This window comes from Talpa europaea (genome assembly GCF_964194135.1).
Source record: "Talpa europaea genome assembly, chromosome: 13".
Taxonomy (NCBI): domain Eukaryota; kingdom Metazoa; phylum Chordata; class Mammalia; order Eulipotyphla; family Talpidae; genus Talpa; species Talpa europaea.
The window spans coordinates 25207216-25225737 of NC_140080.1; the positions used below are offsets into that span (position 1 = coordinate 25207216).

At 39.5% G+C, this 18522-nt stretch overlaps 1 protein-coding gene across 1 annotated transcript in view; it reads left to right on the forward strand.

Moving 5' to 3' along the window:
- Positions 1-1098: 1098 nt before the first annotated feature.
- CHSY3 (chondroitin sulfate synthase 3) overlaps positions 1099-18522 on the forward strand; it is a gene marked incomplete at both ends in the record, with an annotated part of 241122 nt that continues 223698 nt past the window's right edge. The window contains 2 exons of the mRNA XM_084252777.1: positions 1099-1906; positions 4001-4284. Coding sequence (XP_084108903.1) covers positions 1099-1906; positions 4001-4284 — 1092 coding nt within the window. The remainder of the gene's footprint in view (positions 1907-4000; positions 4285-18522) is intronic.

Sequence of the window (18522 nt, forward strand, 5' to 3'; positions counted from 1 at the left end):
AAGACAGGGAGTAGGCAGCAAAGGCGAGAGACAAAGCAGAAAGGACGAAAGACCCCGAGAGTGGACCTGGGGCGTGGCAGAATGGGGAGGGCCACGCCGGGACGTAAAGGACTGTGGGGTCCAGGCCGGCGAGCCCCGCCGCAGACGCCGCAGCTGGCCGGGGACTCAGGGGCCCGAGCTCCGCCGATGAGGTCAGCGGAGCCGGGCGCGCGGGAGGAGGGCGCGCGGGAGGAGGGCGCGCGGGAGGAGGGCGCGCGGGAGGAGGGCGCGCGGGAGGAGGGCGCGCGGGAGGAGGGCGCGCGGGAGGAGGGCGCGCGGGAGGAGGGCGCGCGGGAGGAGGGCGCGCGGGAGGAGGGCGCGCGGGAGGAGGGCGCGCGGGAGGAGGGCGCGCGGAGCCCCCGGACGCCGGAGTTGCGAGGCCGGCGGAGGGGCGGGGCGGGACGGGAAATGGGACGGAGAGCGCGGGCTGGGGGAGGAGGCACGAGGGGCGTCAGCGCTGGAAGCTGGAGGCGGCCCGACCGGGATCGTTTCCTTCCGGAGAGGAGGCGGCTCTGGACCCGGCGCAGACGGGGGCGTCCGAGGGCGGGTGCCCGGGAAATACCGCGACCCGCGCTTCCCCTCCGCCGGCCGCCGCGGAGCGCGTGGCTCCTCCTCCGGGCAAGTCCGGTGCCCGGCAGCTGGGGGAGCGGGAGGCGGGGAGAGAGGGCGGGGGCTCAGGAAGGAGGGAGGAGGAGGGACCAGCCGCGCCAGTGACAGGGTGGCAGCCCAGGAGCGGACGCGTTGCCGCCGCCGCTGCTCCACCTCCTCCTCCACCTCCTGCAGCTCCTCTTGCTGCCGCCGCCGCCTCCGGGAGAAGTTTCACTCCCGATCCTGCTCGGAGCCCCGACCCAGAGCGCAGTGGGGAGCGCGGCCGGCAGCTGCAACCCGCAGCGGGCGAGGCGCCCGGAGCGCTCGGAACCCCAGCCGGCGTCGGCGCCTCCGCGGCGGGCAGCGGCCGGGGCTGGGGGCGCGGAGGCGGAGGAGGGGCGGGTGCAAGGCGGAGAACCCGAGCGCAGCGCCGCAGCCGCTCAGCTAGCGTCCGCGCGGGGGCCGGCAGCGATGGCCGTGCGCTCCCGCCGCCCGTGGATGAGCGTGGCATTGGGGTTGGTTCTGGGCTTCACGGCCGCGTCCTGGCTCATCGCCCCCAGGGTGGCGGAGCTGAGCGAGAGGAAGAGACGCGGCTCCAGCCTCTGCTCCTACTACGGGCGCTCGGCTGCTGGCCCCGGCGCCGGGGCGCAGCAGCCGCTCCCCCAGCCTCAGCACCGGCCACGGCTGGAGCAGTCGCCGCCCCCCGCACGCCCGGAGCTCCAGGGACCCCAGCTGCCTGGGGCTGCACTTGGGGCAACCAGTTTTCGGAGCAGCCCCTGGCAGCAGCCACCTCCGCTGCAGCAGCGGCGGCGAGGACGCGAACCCGAAGGCGCGACGGGGCTCCCCGGGGCCCCAATGGCCGAAGGGGAACCAGAGGAAGAGGACGGGGGCGCGGCCCGGCAGCGGACAAACGGCCGGCCGGGGAGTAGCCACAACGGCAGCGGGGACGGGGGCGCCACCACCCCGAGCTCCAGACCCCGGGATTTCCTGTACGTGGGGGTCATGACCGCACAGAAGTACCTGGGCAGCCGCGCACTAGCGGCGCAACGGACCTGGGCACGCTTCATCCCCGGCCGCGTGGAGTTCTTTTCTAGCCAGCAGCCCCCCAACGCCGGGCCCGGCCAGCCCCCGCCACCCCTGCCTGTCATCGCGCTGCCAGGGGTGGACGACTCCTATCCACCCCAGAAAAAGTCCTTCATGATGATCAAGTACATGCACGACCACTACCTGGACAAGTATGAGTGGTTCATGCGCGCCGACGACGATGTCTACATCAAAGGTGACCTCCCAGCGCTGGCTGTCCTGCCAGACCGATTCCTTTCTCTGCAACTAGCCCCAATCCCTGCCCAGCCCCTCTGTGCTTTTCTGCCAGCACGTGCTCGCAGCTCCTGCAGCCCCCAGCCCGTGGTCCCCACCCCTCGCATCCGCCCACCATTCCTACTCCGCTCCTCCTCTCCTGCAGTCTGGACGCTCCTCACACCTGCCTGGCTTTATTTGCCTTCCTCACCCTGTTTCCGTTTTCGCCCAGCGTTTGCCTCTACTCTAAACCGCGTAGGATAGGTGAGGAAAGGAACCGTAGGGTTTAAGCAAAGGCTGTTCCCACCCTGCCCTGCTCTGAAAGCCCCGGGTTGTGGTAGCTGACCAGTTGGTCCAGAGGGGCGTGTCCTCGGTGCAGCAAGGGAGAACCGGCGAGAGACACTCTGGAGATCTTGGCTCTCGCTCTAGTTCCATTGCCCTTTTGTTTCAACTGCATCTAGCGCAGTTTCGGAACTGGTGAAATTGAGGAATGCTCTCCGCTGTCCCAGACCCTTTCGTGTGCGTTTCCTCCCGCTTAGCTTCACGCGCCAAGCGCTGGAGTCCTTGAGCACCCTACCACTCCCGCGTGAGACTCCTTCCAGCCTCCATAGTGCCACACCAAGCCTATCCTCACCTTAACAAAACCCGGAGGGGGTGGGCGTACTGTTAAGAATTGGTGTTGGGGGAGACGGGGCAGCTCCTGCTTGTGATTCAGAACCCGGGAGCTTCATGCTGTACCCAACGCACAAGTGTGTTTCCTTTCCAGTCCATCTCTGTGGCTAGGGCGATAAGAGGCTGGAAGTCATTCCCAAAACCACACACAGTCAAAGCACGAGAAAACTTTCATGGCAGTTTCTAAAGAGGCGCGGTCCGCACCCTAACCAGAGGTTTCTGAACTCAGGGGAGAGAAATTCCGTAGAAAAGGAGTAAATCTTTCCAGCCCGCTGAGAAGCTGGAGAGGGAAATGCAGGGTTGAATTGAATGAGATCTCCCAAGCTTTCCACATTTCTAGTCTCTTGGTCAAATGGGGGCAGCCCTTCCTTAGTTTATGCTTCTATACTTCTAGCCTCATTGCTTTCTCCAGAGCCAGGTCGAATCTTTCACATGACTTAAGAAAAAACAAAGAACAAACTAAAAACAAAAATCTGCCCCTTTTGGTTAATAAGTAGACATCTGAGTTGGGTGGAGAAAAATCACATCAGGGCTGGTTTGCATGGGAAATATTGATAATTAGACACAAAAATAAATATTTAGAGAAGTCAATACAAAAAAAATAATTTCTGATGAGTACACTATCTTCTATATGTAGGTTATAGATCTACTATCTTATAGTCCCCTTGTCTTCTGGGTTTCATTAGAGTCACAAAAGTGTACTGGCAAGAGTTTTGCCACACTTTGCAGACAATTTCTAAAATGCATTAACTTCTATTTCTGTCATTTCTTTTAATGCCTTGAGACACTGACTTGCAGAACACTGAAATGCCACATTCTTTGCATTTCCATTGAAACTGAGATCCGAGGGGTGTGGCATAGAATCAAGGTATTTATGCTTATTCCAATGTATAGCTTTGTGGATACAACAGGCCTTTGAACCATTTTAGCTACTGAATTTTATTTTAAAATAAAGTTGCAAACTAAGTAAACTATAATATTTTATTTCTAACAAATGGTTATTTTCTCCCAAACATAGCCTACAGAGATAAGATAGTACGCTCATCAGAAGTGCAATTATTTATTTTTGTATTGACTTACCTAAATCTTCATTTTTGTGTCTAATTATTATTTCCCATGCAAACCAACCCTAAAGTGATTTCTCTCCACCCAGTACAAGCCCAAGAAATCTCTACTTATTTCCAAGTTACATTTCAAGACAAGTTTGATTATAGATATTAATCTATAATAATATGTAACTATATAAAATTAGTATTTTTAAATAACAGACTGTCTTTAAAATTTTTCAGTTGCATAAGACTTATGGGTAGTTTGCACACAATACTGGAAATATCGTTCCTTACTAGTATATTATAAATGATTTTGAAGTTAGGAAAAGGAGTGACTGTTACCTTTCTCTTTGTAGGTGATAAGTTGGAAGAGTTTCTTAGGTCACTGAATAGCAGCAAGCCCCTCTATCTGGGCCAGACTGGCCTGGGCAATATTGAAGAACTTGGAAAGCTGGGGCTGGAGCCAGGTGAGAACTTCTGTATGGGAGGACCTGGCATGATCTTCAGTCGAGAAGTTCTCAGGAGGATGGTGCCCCATATTGGTGAATGCCTCCGAGAAATGTACACGACTCACGAGGATGTGGAAGTAGGAAGATGTGTTCGACGTTTTGGTGGGACTCAGTGTGTCTGGTCTTATGAGGTAAGACAAGCTGTAATGAAAATGTTCATATATTACAGGTGCATGTCATTTTATAGTCATTTTACAGGTGCAGTGATTCTATTTATTCTCTCCGTGTCTTTGAATTTGCTAGAAAATGATAGCAGCAACCAATATCCACACAAGGGAGACTGTGACACTTTTCTTATTAAAACTGAGGCCTGTTTGAGGCATTCTTATTATCTTGATCCTTAACTTTAAGTAGCTGCCTATATATTTGATCACATGTGTCTGGAAGATGATATTTTACCCTTTCTTTGCTTTATTGGTGTTTATATACACGTGTGTCTACATTTTGTCTAACAAGAGGACTAACTTCATTCTCTTGGGTTGCAGCTTTTGGTGCTTTGTTGTTTGTTGTGGTTTTGCTTAGGTATGTAATAGATTTTAACATAGTTAAAGCTGAATTTTCTAGTGAGATTTTCATGTGAAAATTTTTAACATGTATTTTTTAAAGAAAGGAAAAGTTAACTCATAATGTATCACTTGTCATATTGTTATTTACAAAATTTTAAAAGGAATGAATTAACTTGAAAAACAGAAGTTCTCAAGATGTTAAGTAACTGCTTCACATTTTGGTGGCCTGAAGTAGCTTGTCTGATTTTACTCTAGTTTCTGAACATTACACTTTCGGAACCACCATTATTTAAATAATATGAGATATGAACTATTGTTTTATTGCAATAATTAGTTGTATAAAATATTCTGGAATTTTTTCCCTTCAGAAAATGGCTTTGAAATTAAATACATTTTTATTTAAATAATTTTTCCTGAAAAATAAACTTAGTTAAAAAAAACTGACTTAACAAAAGGTTAGTGTATTACAGTTTTCATTTTAGTATGTTTTCCATTGACTGGGGTTTAATATATTTTAATATTCTTTGTCAATTATAACAACTAATCTACTAATATTTTCAACTTTTTCATCTTCTTTAGTATAGAAGAAACATTTTACATAAATATGTCCCCTATGCAATCATTATAGCTCAAGAGTACATAGTCCTACTCATTTCTCTGTAATCCCACTTTAATTTTTCTTTCTTTTTTATATTTTGTGGTATTTACACCTTGGGTAAATATATCTTTTTTCAGGAGTTAAAAATTGATAACTAGTCACTTGCAAATTAAAAATTATTAGATATCTCATTGCTTTTGAGGCTAAAAATGTAATTTTTCTTTTTATAAAACTATCTCATGACTACCCTTTTGAATAATAATTTATGTAAAAACATTTTAGCTTAAAAAATAGGAAATTTAGAATAACCTCAAAGAAAAAAGAATAGCCTTTCCCCATTTAATTTAAAATTAACTGGAAGGTAAAATAAACTTGTAAGATAGAAAACATATTCAGTTGGTTTCATTTACATAAAGATATTACTTTGTAGATATTTATTCTATAGGGATGAGTTTTAAAAAAATAAAGATGGAAAAGTATTATGTTTTATTTGGTACTTTATTGCATTGACATCACACACAGAATTAAAATGTTCCTCCCTTCAAGTTTTTTGTCGAGTCTGCTATGAAGGTACCATCTTCTCATAGCAGCCTATTCATTCATGTTCCAAGAGAGCAAAATATGCACAGGTGACTTACATGCTCAAGATTTGATTTAATATTTTATTCATAGTATAGGTATTTGTTCTGGTTAAAATGAAAGGGAGTTATCATAGATGTGTAACCTATCTGTTAGAGTAAATAGAATCTTAGATTTTTTTCATTAACTGGCTTAAAAGACTGCACAAAGGGACTCCAAGTTTTATAGGATATAACTTTACATCACAATATATTCATTAATGTTTTCATAGTACATTTAAATTTAGATTGATTCTTTTCCAGAATCTATGTGAAAAAAAAAATTCTGTATTTTTCCCAGCAACAGCAAATATTCTTTTTGAAAGTGTTTTTGTTTTAGAATACTGACTTTATGTTCTGCTAAATAATTATGTATTTAAATAAAATTTACTTTGTTTTAAAATTCAGTCTTTGAAGGAGCTATTTACACAATATTTATTTTAGAGGAGGCATTCATATCATCTTAATACAAAGTCTCAAAGACTTTTTAAAGAAATGATGAAAAATTTCATTACCAAGTGATATATTAAATAGTATCTGTTAATAAATCCAATAAAGACAAATATACAGTTAAATGATACCTAAGCACTTTAATATTATGATGTATCCTGTGTTTTACAAGACACCTGAGTAGGTCATTTGGGGCTCAGCCAAACAAGGACTTTTTGGTTTGGATTTTAGGTTGTTTGAAATGATAATCATCTGTGTTACTATTCACATCATATGGAAAAGTTAATTTATTCCATGCTGGGTTGGTGTCCTCAATAAAGATGAGATTTCACATCTGGTTCTAGAATAAGCCATGAAATTGATCATTAATTTTGTTTCCATATTTCTTTTAAAAGAACCATCTGTCACAGAATTGTCTTAAAATTCTGAATTTCCTTTATCTATACCTTTCATAAATTTCAGGATTTTGTTTGACTTTTCCTCATAATAAAAGGTCTTGCAGAGTTAAGATCACTGTTACAAAAATCATGTTTTCGATCTTTGAGTTGAATGGGTGAAACATTCATAATGGAATGCTTTTTTTGTAAAATAATGAATAGGCCTGTAGGAAGAGAATTAGACCAAAATATTTTAATATATCCATTGTGTAAATTTTCTTGAATCTAAATAATATTTTTTATAAAACTTGGTATTATTCTTTACTGCTAACTTGAAGTCTACTTTCTTTGTGGTATTTATACAATTAAGCATAACACTGAGGGAAAAAGACAGAGGGAATACGAGTATAAATTTAAGCTTGGTTTTGAGTCACCATGCTATCACTTACTAGTTTCATTGTCTTTTGTAATTTCTCTGTGCCTTGTTTCATTCATCTGAAAGGGGAGAGTATAACAATGTCTACATCAAATTTTTTTTAAAGATTTATTTTTTATTTATAGAATAGCTGGGGTACAGGCCAGAGACACGGGAGGATGAGAGGATTCACCAGAGACAGAGTGGGGAGCGGAACAGGCAGATTGACCGAGATACACTGCTGAGGGGAGCAGCAGGCGAGACAGGAGAGGTCTGCTTCGCCATGTGGGTTGCTCCCTGGCGGGCTGGGAATCAAACCCGTGCTGCAGAGGCTGCGGACAGCTTCACAGAGCTGTGCTCAACCTTCTGCACCACCGGGGAGACCCTTACATCAAATATTTTGGAGGAAATTTATTTCAAATAAATATCTAATACTTAATATAGTGTCTACACATAGAAATTTGCCAATAGATGTTACCTGTTGTTATATATAACAAGTTCATTGATTTTATTAATTTAATCATTATTAGTAATGAATGATTAATGTAAGAAATTGTAACTAAAAGTAAACCAAATTATTTTCATTAAAAAATCCAAATTTAAGGGAATTTATTTTTTTGTCAAAGAGTGAGAAACCAATATGTTTCAGTATTTTAGAAATATGAGGAATCCAGTACCAGTGAAACTTATTATAAAACAGAGGTCTGGTAAAAAATGCACTACAGGGCCTCCCCTTGTGCAGGTGGTTGAGCGCAGTGCTGTGAGGCTGTCCGCAGCCTCTGAAGCATAGGATCCATCCCAGCGGTCAGGCAGGTGAGATACCGACATGGTGCAGCAGACCTCTCCTGTCTCATCTGCTGCTTCCCTAAGCAGTATATTTCAGTCAATCCACCTGTTCTGCTCCCCACTCTGAGTCTGGTTAATCCTCTCACCCTCCTGTGCCTCTAACCTGTACTCTGGTTCTTGTATGTATGAATAAATAAATCTTTAAAAAAAAAAAAACTCACTACAAATACTTGCTCTTTGACCATCACATTAAATAATTAATCTTAAGGAGATAGTGTGGAAAATATTGATATTTAACAAGTGATTATTAAATACACACATTTAAGGAATCCCAAACAGATCAGACTATCTACATAAAAAAAATTACTATAAAGATTTCTAAATTTATTACCAGAATAATAACTCCTTTTCCCCAAGTTTCTCTGGAATTTTCAGTAGGAAAGGGAGTCAGTAGCCTCCTTTCTGCAATAACCTTATGAGAATACCCCTCTAAAGGCATCTGGAAACTTGGTAATGTTCCCAAAGTTTTTCAGACTTTTTCTCACCATAATGTCCTGGTGGTCTGGAGAAAAATGTCAAGCCTATTGACCTCTTCTCTGTCATCTCCACTACTAGCAACAGACTCCTTCTGGATTTAACGATAATTTATAAGTGCATTTTGATATATACCACTTTTCATTAGGTTCTCAGTAAATTAACATGCTCATGAGAGGCCAACCCTGAAAGCTGAGATCACAGGATGCTGCACCCACATCACACTTAGTGCTCAGGAGTGACTTGCCCTCTTCTGAATGAAGAGAACCTGGGTTACTAGTTAGCCTCAGACATACTGTTTTTTCCGACACACAGATTCAGAATTTTTACAGATTCAGAACTGAGATTTTCCCTTCCTTACCTGAACCTAGAAACATCTAGTTTTCAAAGATATATGGCAGATGTTAATAATCAAGAGATTTCATTACTGTTGTATTCTTATATACCTCAAATTGTATATGCAAGGATTACTAACTAAAGCATGTTCATGAAAAATTATTCCATTCTGTTCATCCTGTGAGAGTTAGAATTTCCTGGCATCTACTGTTGGCTAAGTTCACATTTTTGGTTGATCTCTATTTTGGCTACTGTTTTTCTAGTTATCTGAGCTGCAATCTGGCAGCTTGGGAGGCTGCATATGGCTCTTAAATTGTTTGGCACATGGAGTGTTTTAAGGTTTCTGTTTTTCGATGCCTTGAGCAGAGGCAGGCATTCTTCAGTTCCCTTCATGTCCTACTGTTGTACACCAGGCTCTCATTGTCTGCTTATTTTTTTTTTAAGATTTATTTATTTATGCATATAAGAACTGGGGTATAGGCCAGAGATGCGGTGGGTGAGAGGATTCACCAGGGACAGAGCGGGGAACAGAACAGGCAGACTGGCTGAAATACATTGCTGAGGGGAGCAGTGGGCGAGACAGGAGAGGTCTGCTGCACCATGTGGGTTGCTCCCGGGCCGGCCAGGGATCGAACTTGTGCTGCAGAGGCTGCGGATTGCTTCATAGTGCGATGCTCAACCCCTTGTGCCACCAGGGAGGCCCCTTGACTGCTTATTTTAACTGCCTGGTCCAGGTAGGCTTGTGTTTGATGTTTTCAACTAAAAATTCATATATTAAAAATTTCATTAGACTAGTCCCTAAAAAAAAATGAACCAATTTTCCAGTGAGGATGAGATGTATATTATAGATACTATACAGAATAATTGTTTTTTTTTAAAAGTTTGGCTATTAGAATTGTATATCATATAATTAGATTTTCTTTGTTATATGTATATTCTTAGCAAATACCTAGAAAGTTCTTACTGTTAAAAAATTTGTTTATACAATTCATTTGCAGCCTGTTTCTTAGAATTGGAAGGTCTCTCCTTTTATTTTAGTAAGTTCACTTATATTCAAGCATTGAATAATTTTAATTCCAATGATTCTTCTGCTCTCCTTGAGGGAGTTTTATATTTCATCAGAATCATTTTCAGAACAGTTTATATTTATCTGTTTAATATCTGCAGTTAAATGGATCCAAAGACTATCCTTTTCATTTAATTGCTGTTGTTTCAAAGAAAACATAACCCTATGATGGTAAAAACATGTCTCTGTGGGCTTAAAAGCCATTCCTTAGAACTAAAAAGATTTTTATTTATTAGACTCTTTAAAGAGTCTTCAACATAGAATGTCTTATATCCAATCTTGGTTCCCAAAAGGCTATAACACCTAAGAAATTTCATTGGGAAAGTATATGTTTGGGTAATATTTCGCTGTGTTTACAATACCAGGGAGCTACACCATTAGAAATTAAATTACATGTAAATTCTACATACCATCATCATTAGGTTAAGTTAAGTTAATCTTACAGGATTGTTGTACATCTTTCTCTGCCTCTTCTTATGAGTCACCCTCTATTGTAATGGTAATTTTACTGTGTCATGAACATGGCTTATGCCCCTAAAATATGTTAATATCTATGGAAAAGTGTAAGTCTGGAATTTCAATCCAACATGTAGTCTTTCAAAAATCTTTTTTTGGTTCTGATTCTGTCACAATTTAGTTTTTAACTTAACTAAAAGCAGTAAGCTCCTCACACCTACACTTCCCACCCCCATTCCACTTGTCAGATGAAATCATCTTGCATTGATTTTTATGAAATTTTTTTCTGCTTTCTGTTTTCTTCATTCTAAAAAATAAAATTGTATTCAAATTGAAGGGGAAAGAAGGCATCCCCTCCACCCCATTTTGTAGCCATAGCTAATTCGTTTTCATTGTTACCTAGTGCCTTATCACCTGAATTGTGATAATGGGTGCTTTTTAGTAAAGTGATTATCAAGATTTGTAAGAATGGTAAGTTTGGAAGATGCCTCCATACAATTTGAAATAAAAGCCATAATAACTAAATTTGCACATCAGTTTAAAAGCTTTGGAATCTTTTTCTCTTTAATTAATCAAAAGCGTTCTAATTTGCTGAGAAAATTCCAAGTGGTCAATTTTCTACTTCTAATTTCTTTGTCTTGTCTTTTATACCTAGTGAATTAGTGCTCAAAATAGAGTGAAATGTATTCTGTCATTTAACTAGTGCATCTTACTGTCATTATTTCTTTGGCACAAAGATGTAACTTTAACAGTGCATGTGAGTTAAACATAAACTTCACTAAATTAAAAAAGTGAAGTGTAGAATCGTGCCATTATTTGATATTACTAAACCAGAGAAAAACCTATGTAATCTTAGAAGTGAGGGTTGTAGTCCCTCAGAATTCTACATTATCTTCATTTACTCTCCTAACCATTAAACAACTCTTTATTTAAAGTTCAACCACATAGAAATCAGTTTGAGTCATGACATACATTTAATGTCACCCTGTCTTGCAAAGCTGTTGGATATTTAATTATAATAACTATGGTACAAATTTCTAAAATAACTGAATCAAAATAATATTTTTAGAAGTTCAGCAGTCTCTGTTTTCAAACTAATGACTGAATGTAATAGGTTCCTTAATTTTTTTAGATTTTAAAATCTGTATTGAGCATTTGTAATTTTGAAACTTGTGTCCCTCATTCTTCATAGTCAGTAGTATCTGATTTTCTTTGACTATCTCAGTTTCATTCACTTTTATTGTAGAACTGTGTTTATTCACAGACTGCCAGTACCTCAGAAAGGGATGATTTAAAGAAATATACATATTAATAAAAGTAAGTAAATTGCATTGAAATGTGAGTAAATGTAAAAAAGGAAAATGTGTAGAGAAATAAAAATGAAATTGTGATAATACATGTTGGGCTCCTGTTTCCTGTTACAAAAGAGAACCCTACTTAGAGTGATCACTGAGACCCAAGAGATATTTCCCTCATAGACAGAGGTTCTGAGAACCCACATCCTCAGCACCATTTCTATAAGTAGAATATTGTGGTTCACTTGGATGTTTCTTGTAATTCTCTTCAATATAAACCAGACTGCAACACATAAGAGCAATCCTATCGGAGGACTTCTACTAGGGGACCATGCATTATGATCAAGTGAACCACTATTTTGATTCTTGCTTCATTTTGTTCTGAAATTTAGCACACTCTTCAGAGAGCCCTCCATGGATGTTACTGCTCACTGAGATGTTTCACATCAGGTTGACCAACAGGAAATTTGAGTTTTGCATATTATCTGGTAAAAAAAAACAACAGCAGTGCAGCTATTGTGTGATTGGTTAAGTGTAGATTGGTGGCTATGTTTTGCTAATTAATAGGAGGGTAAAGACACCAGCTGCAATTGGAGGAATCACACCATATTAAGAACAGAATGAGTACCCCACTCAGAACCAAAAGAACTACTAATAACCTGCCCTAGAGATAGCAATATTGTTTTCTAGCTCTTGAACTGATTATTAGAAATGTCCATTTTTATATTTTTACTAATTATAGTTATCATATAATTGTCATATATTAAAATTATAATTATATATTTATCATCTAAATGATTCATTTAAGGTAAAATTTATATGCATAAATTAAAATACTGAAGAGCTGACATTCTAATTAAAAACACTATATTTTCATAATCTAATGCTCTATAATATATTAATAAATTACATATGAAATAAAGATATTTAATGGACATGATGAAAATCCCTCCTAAAATATGGAAAAAATATGGTATTAAAATAAATTGAAACTATTCTGTCCTTTGAATTCAGTCCTCTCACAAATTATTTTGCTGATTTCATTTGTTCAGATGCTCCCTGGTGGTCTAGTGGTCTTGTTCAAATATATTTACTGAGCACTTTACATCAACAGTGAATGTACAAGGACCTTCCTTCTCCTTATGGAGCTCACTGGTGGGAGGAGTCAGGGAGTCAGACTTCTAACCAATCTCCTGCTTTCACGTTTAATACAGAATTGGGTTTCCAAACTCTGACTTACTTCTCAGTATTTTTCTTTCTAAGTTGTGAAAGCTCTAGGTGATTCCAAACAGTATTACCTTTCTAAGGCCTAGGAGCTGATGATTTTTATTTTAGCTTCTTAAGTGAACATTTTCCTGTCTTGCTTGTAGTATTGTCTTCTGAAGAGGATAATAAAGACATGTTTAGTAATATTGCATATAAATTTTATTCTATTCCTGTTACATAGTACACATCACCCATATTTTGTATTTTTAAATTAAATCTGGAGCTAGACTATGCAATTTCAAATCCCAGCCTGACATTCACTATCTATATGACCTTAGACAAATTACTTAAGTTCTCTGTGCCTTAGTTTCTACATTTGTCGAATGGATATGTAAATTTTGATTACATGAGTGAGTCTATGCTTAGAAATACAATGGCATAAATGTGACAACTTTACAGAGCCATTGTGAGGAATAAAAAGGTCACTGTATTACTTAGAATAGTGCTTAATATATAGTAATTCTTTTTTTTATTTTTATTTTTTAAAACTTTTTTTTTAAGATTTATTTATCTATCTATCTATCTATCTATCTATCTATCTATCTATCTATCTATTTATTTATACAAGCACTGGGTACAGTCAGAAGTGCGTGCGGGAGGGTGAGAGAATTCACCGAGGCAGAGCGGGGAGCAGAGCAGGCAGAAGGACCGAAGTACACTGCTGAGGGGAGTAGTGGACGGCAGGAGAGGTCTGTGTGCCATGTGGGACCCTCGCCTGGTGGCCGGGGAGCAGCCGGGGATCAAACCGGTGCTGCAGAGGCTGTAGGCAGCTTTGCAACCCAGTGCTCAATTGCTGCGCCACCGGGGAGGCCCAATATAAGTAATTCTTGAGCAACAACTATTAACTATATTTTCCAGTTTGCTATGCTCATATTTTTTTCTCTTATTGGAAAGAAATAATGTTGATTAGAAAGGGTAGATTGTGGGCCTCCCGGGTGGCGCAGGGGTGAAAGACACAGCACTATCAAGCTATCGCCAGCCACCACAACATGCGTCCCATCCCCAGCCAGGGAGCTAACCAACATGGTACAGCAGACCTGTCCTGTCTAGCCCACTGCTCCCCTCAACAGTGTATTTTAGTACATCTGCCTGTTCTGCACTCCATTCTGTCTCTGGTGAATCCAATTACCCCCCCCACACCTCTGGCCTACATACCGGTTCTTGTATGCACAAATTAAATAAGAGAGAGAGAGAGAAGATTGCAATTGCTTTTTAAAAGACAAATTTTATTTTAGTAGGAAAGGTACTGATTCATTGTCTCTTTACCAGACTACACAATGGAATACCCTCAGGGACGATGAAAAAAGTTCTGATGTTGGAACCCATCCCTGACCCATTATAGCAGACGCTCTTACAGGAGAAGCCTGTAGTAAGGACAATGTTTAAAACAATCCAGTAATTTTTATGTGGCAACAGGATTTAGATCACTGTTTAAATTCTTCCATTACTATTCTGTTTTCAAACATCCAGCCAATTCTTTAGTTATTCCTTAAAATATGACTTTACATTTTGTCTTCCTTTGTGGAAATCAAAGGACAATAATCAGCATTTTTGAATTTCTGCCTTTTTCATCTGTTTTAAAGAGCTAGTCACTGGATTCAAAGACAACATAAAGCCATCACTTACAACCATTAATTTTCTCGTGATTTTCATATTCATATATTACTCTTATTTTTTTGAAAATTTCAAGATAAATTTTACAGTGTTCTTAGAAAAATGTATTTTTCTTACCCGTAAAGCTTTAGGTTTTATTGCCATTTTTATTTATTACATTTTAATAGTATGCAGTAATAGAATTCCTAAAATATAGGTAGAGTATTTTTTTTTTTAAGATTTATTTATTTATTTTACACAAGAACCGGGGTACAGACCAGATGCCCGGGAGGGTGAGAGGATTCACCAGAGACAGAGAGGGGAACAGAACAGGCAGACTGATGAAATACACTGCTGAGGGGAGCAGCGGGCAAGACAGGAGAGGTCTGCCCCGCCATGTGGGACCCTCGCTGGCAGGCCGGGAAGGAACCAGCACTGCAGAGACTGTGCGCAGCCTCACAACGCTGCGCTCAACCGCCTCCGCCACCAGGGGAGGCCCTAGGTAGAATATTTTTATTGACCTGATCACTTTAACATTGACTTGTTGAATTGGAATTCAAAAGGAAGGGTTATTGGAGTGATCCGTTACATTACAGAAAAATGACTTAAAATTTAAATGGGCAAATTTGATTTCAACTGGTCATTTTCAATATTTCCATGTTTGCCACTATAATAGTAGGGAGTGTAGTATGCAAAGCAGAGGTAGAGAAGTATCCAAAGAGAAAAGGATAATGCATGGCTTTCTGAATGATACATAGGGCCATTGCCAGGTGAGTAGGGGAGGTGAAGGCAAAGGTGTTCAAAGATATCTGGAGGCAAGAGAAATGAAGTACAAAAGCTGTGTAGTTTTCCTATCTTGGCTATTGTAACTAGCGCGACAATAAACATAAGAGTGAAGGTTTCCTTTAATGTTAGTGTTTTTGTGTCCTAGATTCCTAGGAGTGGAATCACTAGGTTGTATCATAGGTCCATTTTTAGTGTTCTGAGGAACCTCCACAGGGCTCTCCATAGAGCCTGGATCAATTTACATTCCCACCAGCAGTGTAAGAGGGTTCCTTTATCCCAACATTCTCTACAGCATTTGTTGAATGGATCAGAAAGATGTGGTATATTTACACCATGGAATGTTACTCAGCAATCAAAAAAAAAAAAAAAGACAAACTCATGCCTTTTGCTGCAACATGGATGGAGCTGGAAGGGTTGTTCTAGCTGAAATAAGCCAGAAGGATGAAGATATCGGATGATCTCACTTATATGTGTAATATAGAGAAAACAATGAAAAGGTCAAGAAAAAGTTAAAACTAGTAAGCTGACCATAGATCTGAGGCAAACAGCAAGGGAAGGGGGGAAGGTAGAAGAGTCAAAACGGGAGGGAAGAACACAAGAGAATATGGTGATGATTCACAGGTGATATGGTGGCAGTAGACTGTGGGAACTAAAACAATGTAAGAAAAAATAATTAATAAAAAGAAAAAACAAACAAAACCTCCAAATGCTGTGGGTAGAGCTCAATTATGAAAAATCTTGTATGTCAATGCTTAAAGGTTTTCTAGATCAATGATTCTTAAGTGTCATCTAGGGTGATGTTAGTGGTTCAGATACGATTATTAAAGACCCCACACATTGTTAAAAATCTGTCTGGGTGATTTTAATGAGCTGTAAGAGTAGACAATTAGTTACACAGATAATTTAAGACTTCTTCATAGATGAGCATTGTAAGATTACCACTTAGCAGTGGTTGATGGAAGGATAGATTAAAGGTTCATATAATTCTGAATAGTGGCACAAGATAGGAGGCTCTTGCCCAAATGAGAGGTGGGTTTTGATGAAAGAGTTCAAGTGGAAATATTCCACTGAGGAGATGGAATTGAGAGCTAATGAGAAAGAACAGACAGAAGTAGATGATTGAACATAGATAGGAGTGGAATAGGAAAAAGTTTAAGGCAGCTCCTAGATTTTGGATTGGGAAGATAGTAATATTCCTAGAGAGATGGAATTTAGGTAGAAGACTAGGTTTTTAGATGGGTATAGTGTTGATCTGAAATATATATTTATGCATACTATAATATTAAAAACAGATTTTATATTGAATATTATTTATACTAGTTACATATTTATCATGTATATTTTACATATTTAATAATATTTCCATATTTACTATCTATATATTTTATTATGTTGCAGATTAAATATGATTATTGTATCTAATATAAATACATATGTATATAAGTAAAAACATTAATGTCTGAGCTTGTGAAGACAGATTTAATAGGCGGTTACAGATGTGCTTTACTACAAACTAACCAGTAAGAGAATAAAGGCAATAAAACATAATAAATGTTAAGTGACAAACCTGGGCTCCATTTATTATATGTGATTTACTATATTTTATATGCATTATATAAAATATTTTATATGCATTTGATTACATAACAAATTTTGGATCATTACTGCAAATAGCATGAGACTTTATCACACAATATTATTTGACAACTAACCAAAATTTAATTGATAATTTCAGATAGGTAAATTTATTGCATATTTATATCACATTATTTGTTACACTTGGATATTCTTCTTTTAGAATCAATTTATAAAATTTTCATCTTAAATGGCTTTAGTTTAGTGTTCCAGATCTCTTAAGATACGTGTCTTTCTTTGTGAAACTGGAGTTTTGAATTTATGGTCATGTAGTTCTGTTTTGTGTCTTAATTGAATGGTAGGTGCTTCTGCCACAAATACATTTAGAGCAGGATAACCTTAGATTAATTACATAGCATATAAATTCATCATCATTGATCTCCTAGCCATACAAATGCTTATTGTTAAGCTTTATGTGTTTCCCCTATGTTTAAAATTCTGCATTTCTCATGTTTAACCTGTGTCTTCCCTTTTTTATTAAATAACCTTAAATATTTATGAAGCTGTGGTCAAATTACAGCAAGAATGTCTTCTGACTTTGGAAAGTCTAGTGAAAGACCCACTATAATAAAATAACCTTTGTTAATCATTATGTGTTCTTCTAACAATGTATTTTATACTAGTGTTTGTGAATGTTTAATTTTATTCATTATATGCCTATAAGTGATGAATAATCACTATTTTACACATTCATTACCAAAATATTTATATATTGAATCCAATTATTCCTGTACAGGTATTATCTAACAACCAATTATAAAAATAATTGTAAAGCCATTAAAATTGATTTTTTTATTTGAAGAGCATTTTTTTTTTTTTTTTAGTTTTAGAAATGTACTTTATTTTTTTTTTTTTTATAAATTTTATTGTTATATTCCCCATACAATTGCAGCCCCCCATTCTGACCCCAATCCCTCCCCTCCCGCCCCCGCCCCCCTAAAAGTGTCTCTGGTTCATAGTTTTTTGTTGATTTTGATTTTCACTTTCTTATAGTTATTCATTTTCCTGGTCCCTTATTTAAGTTTTCTAGATTCCTGCTATGAGTGAGACCATCCGGTATTTTTCTTTTTCTTTTTGGCTTATTTCGCTGAGCATGATCCCTTCCAGCGCCATCCATGTTGCAGCAAATTGCATGTGTTTATCTTTTTTGAATGCTGAGTAATATTCCATGGTATATATGTACCACATCTTCTTGATCCAGTCATCTATTTTTGGGCATTTGGGTTGTTTCCAAAGCTTAGCTATTGTAAACAGTGCTGCTATAAACATAGGGGTGCAGGTGTTCTTTGGAATTGATGTTTCTGTGTCCTTTGGGTAAATACCTAGGAGTGGAATTGCTGGGTCATATGGAAGCTCTATGTTTAGTAGGTCCAGAAATCTCCACACAGCTTTCCACAGTGGTTGGACCAGTTTGCACTCCCACCAACAGTGCAGAAGAGTTCCTTTTTCTCCACACCCTCGCCAACATTTGTTGTTGCTAGTTTTTTTAATATGTGCCATTCTCACTGGTGTAAGATGGTATCTCATGGTAGTTTTGATTTGCATTTCCCTGATGACAAGTGATGTTGAACATTTTTTCATATGCCTGTTGGCCATTTGCATTTCCTCTTCAGAGAAGTTTCTTTTAAGCTCTTCTGCCCATTTTTTGACTGG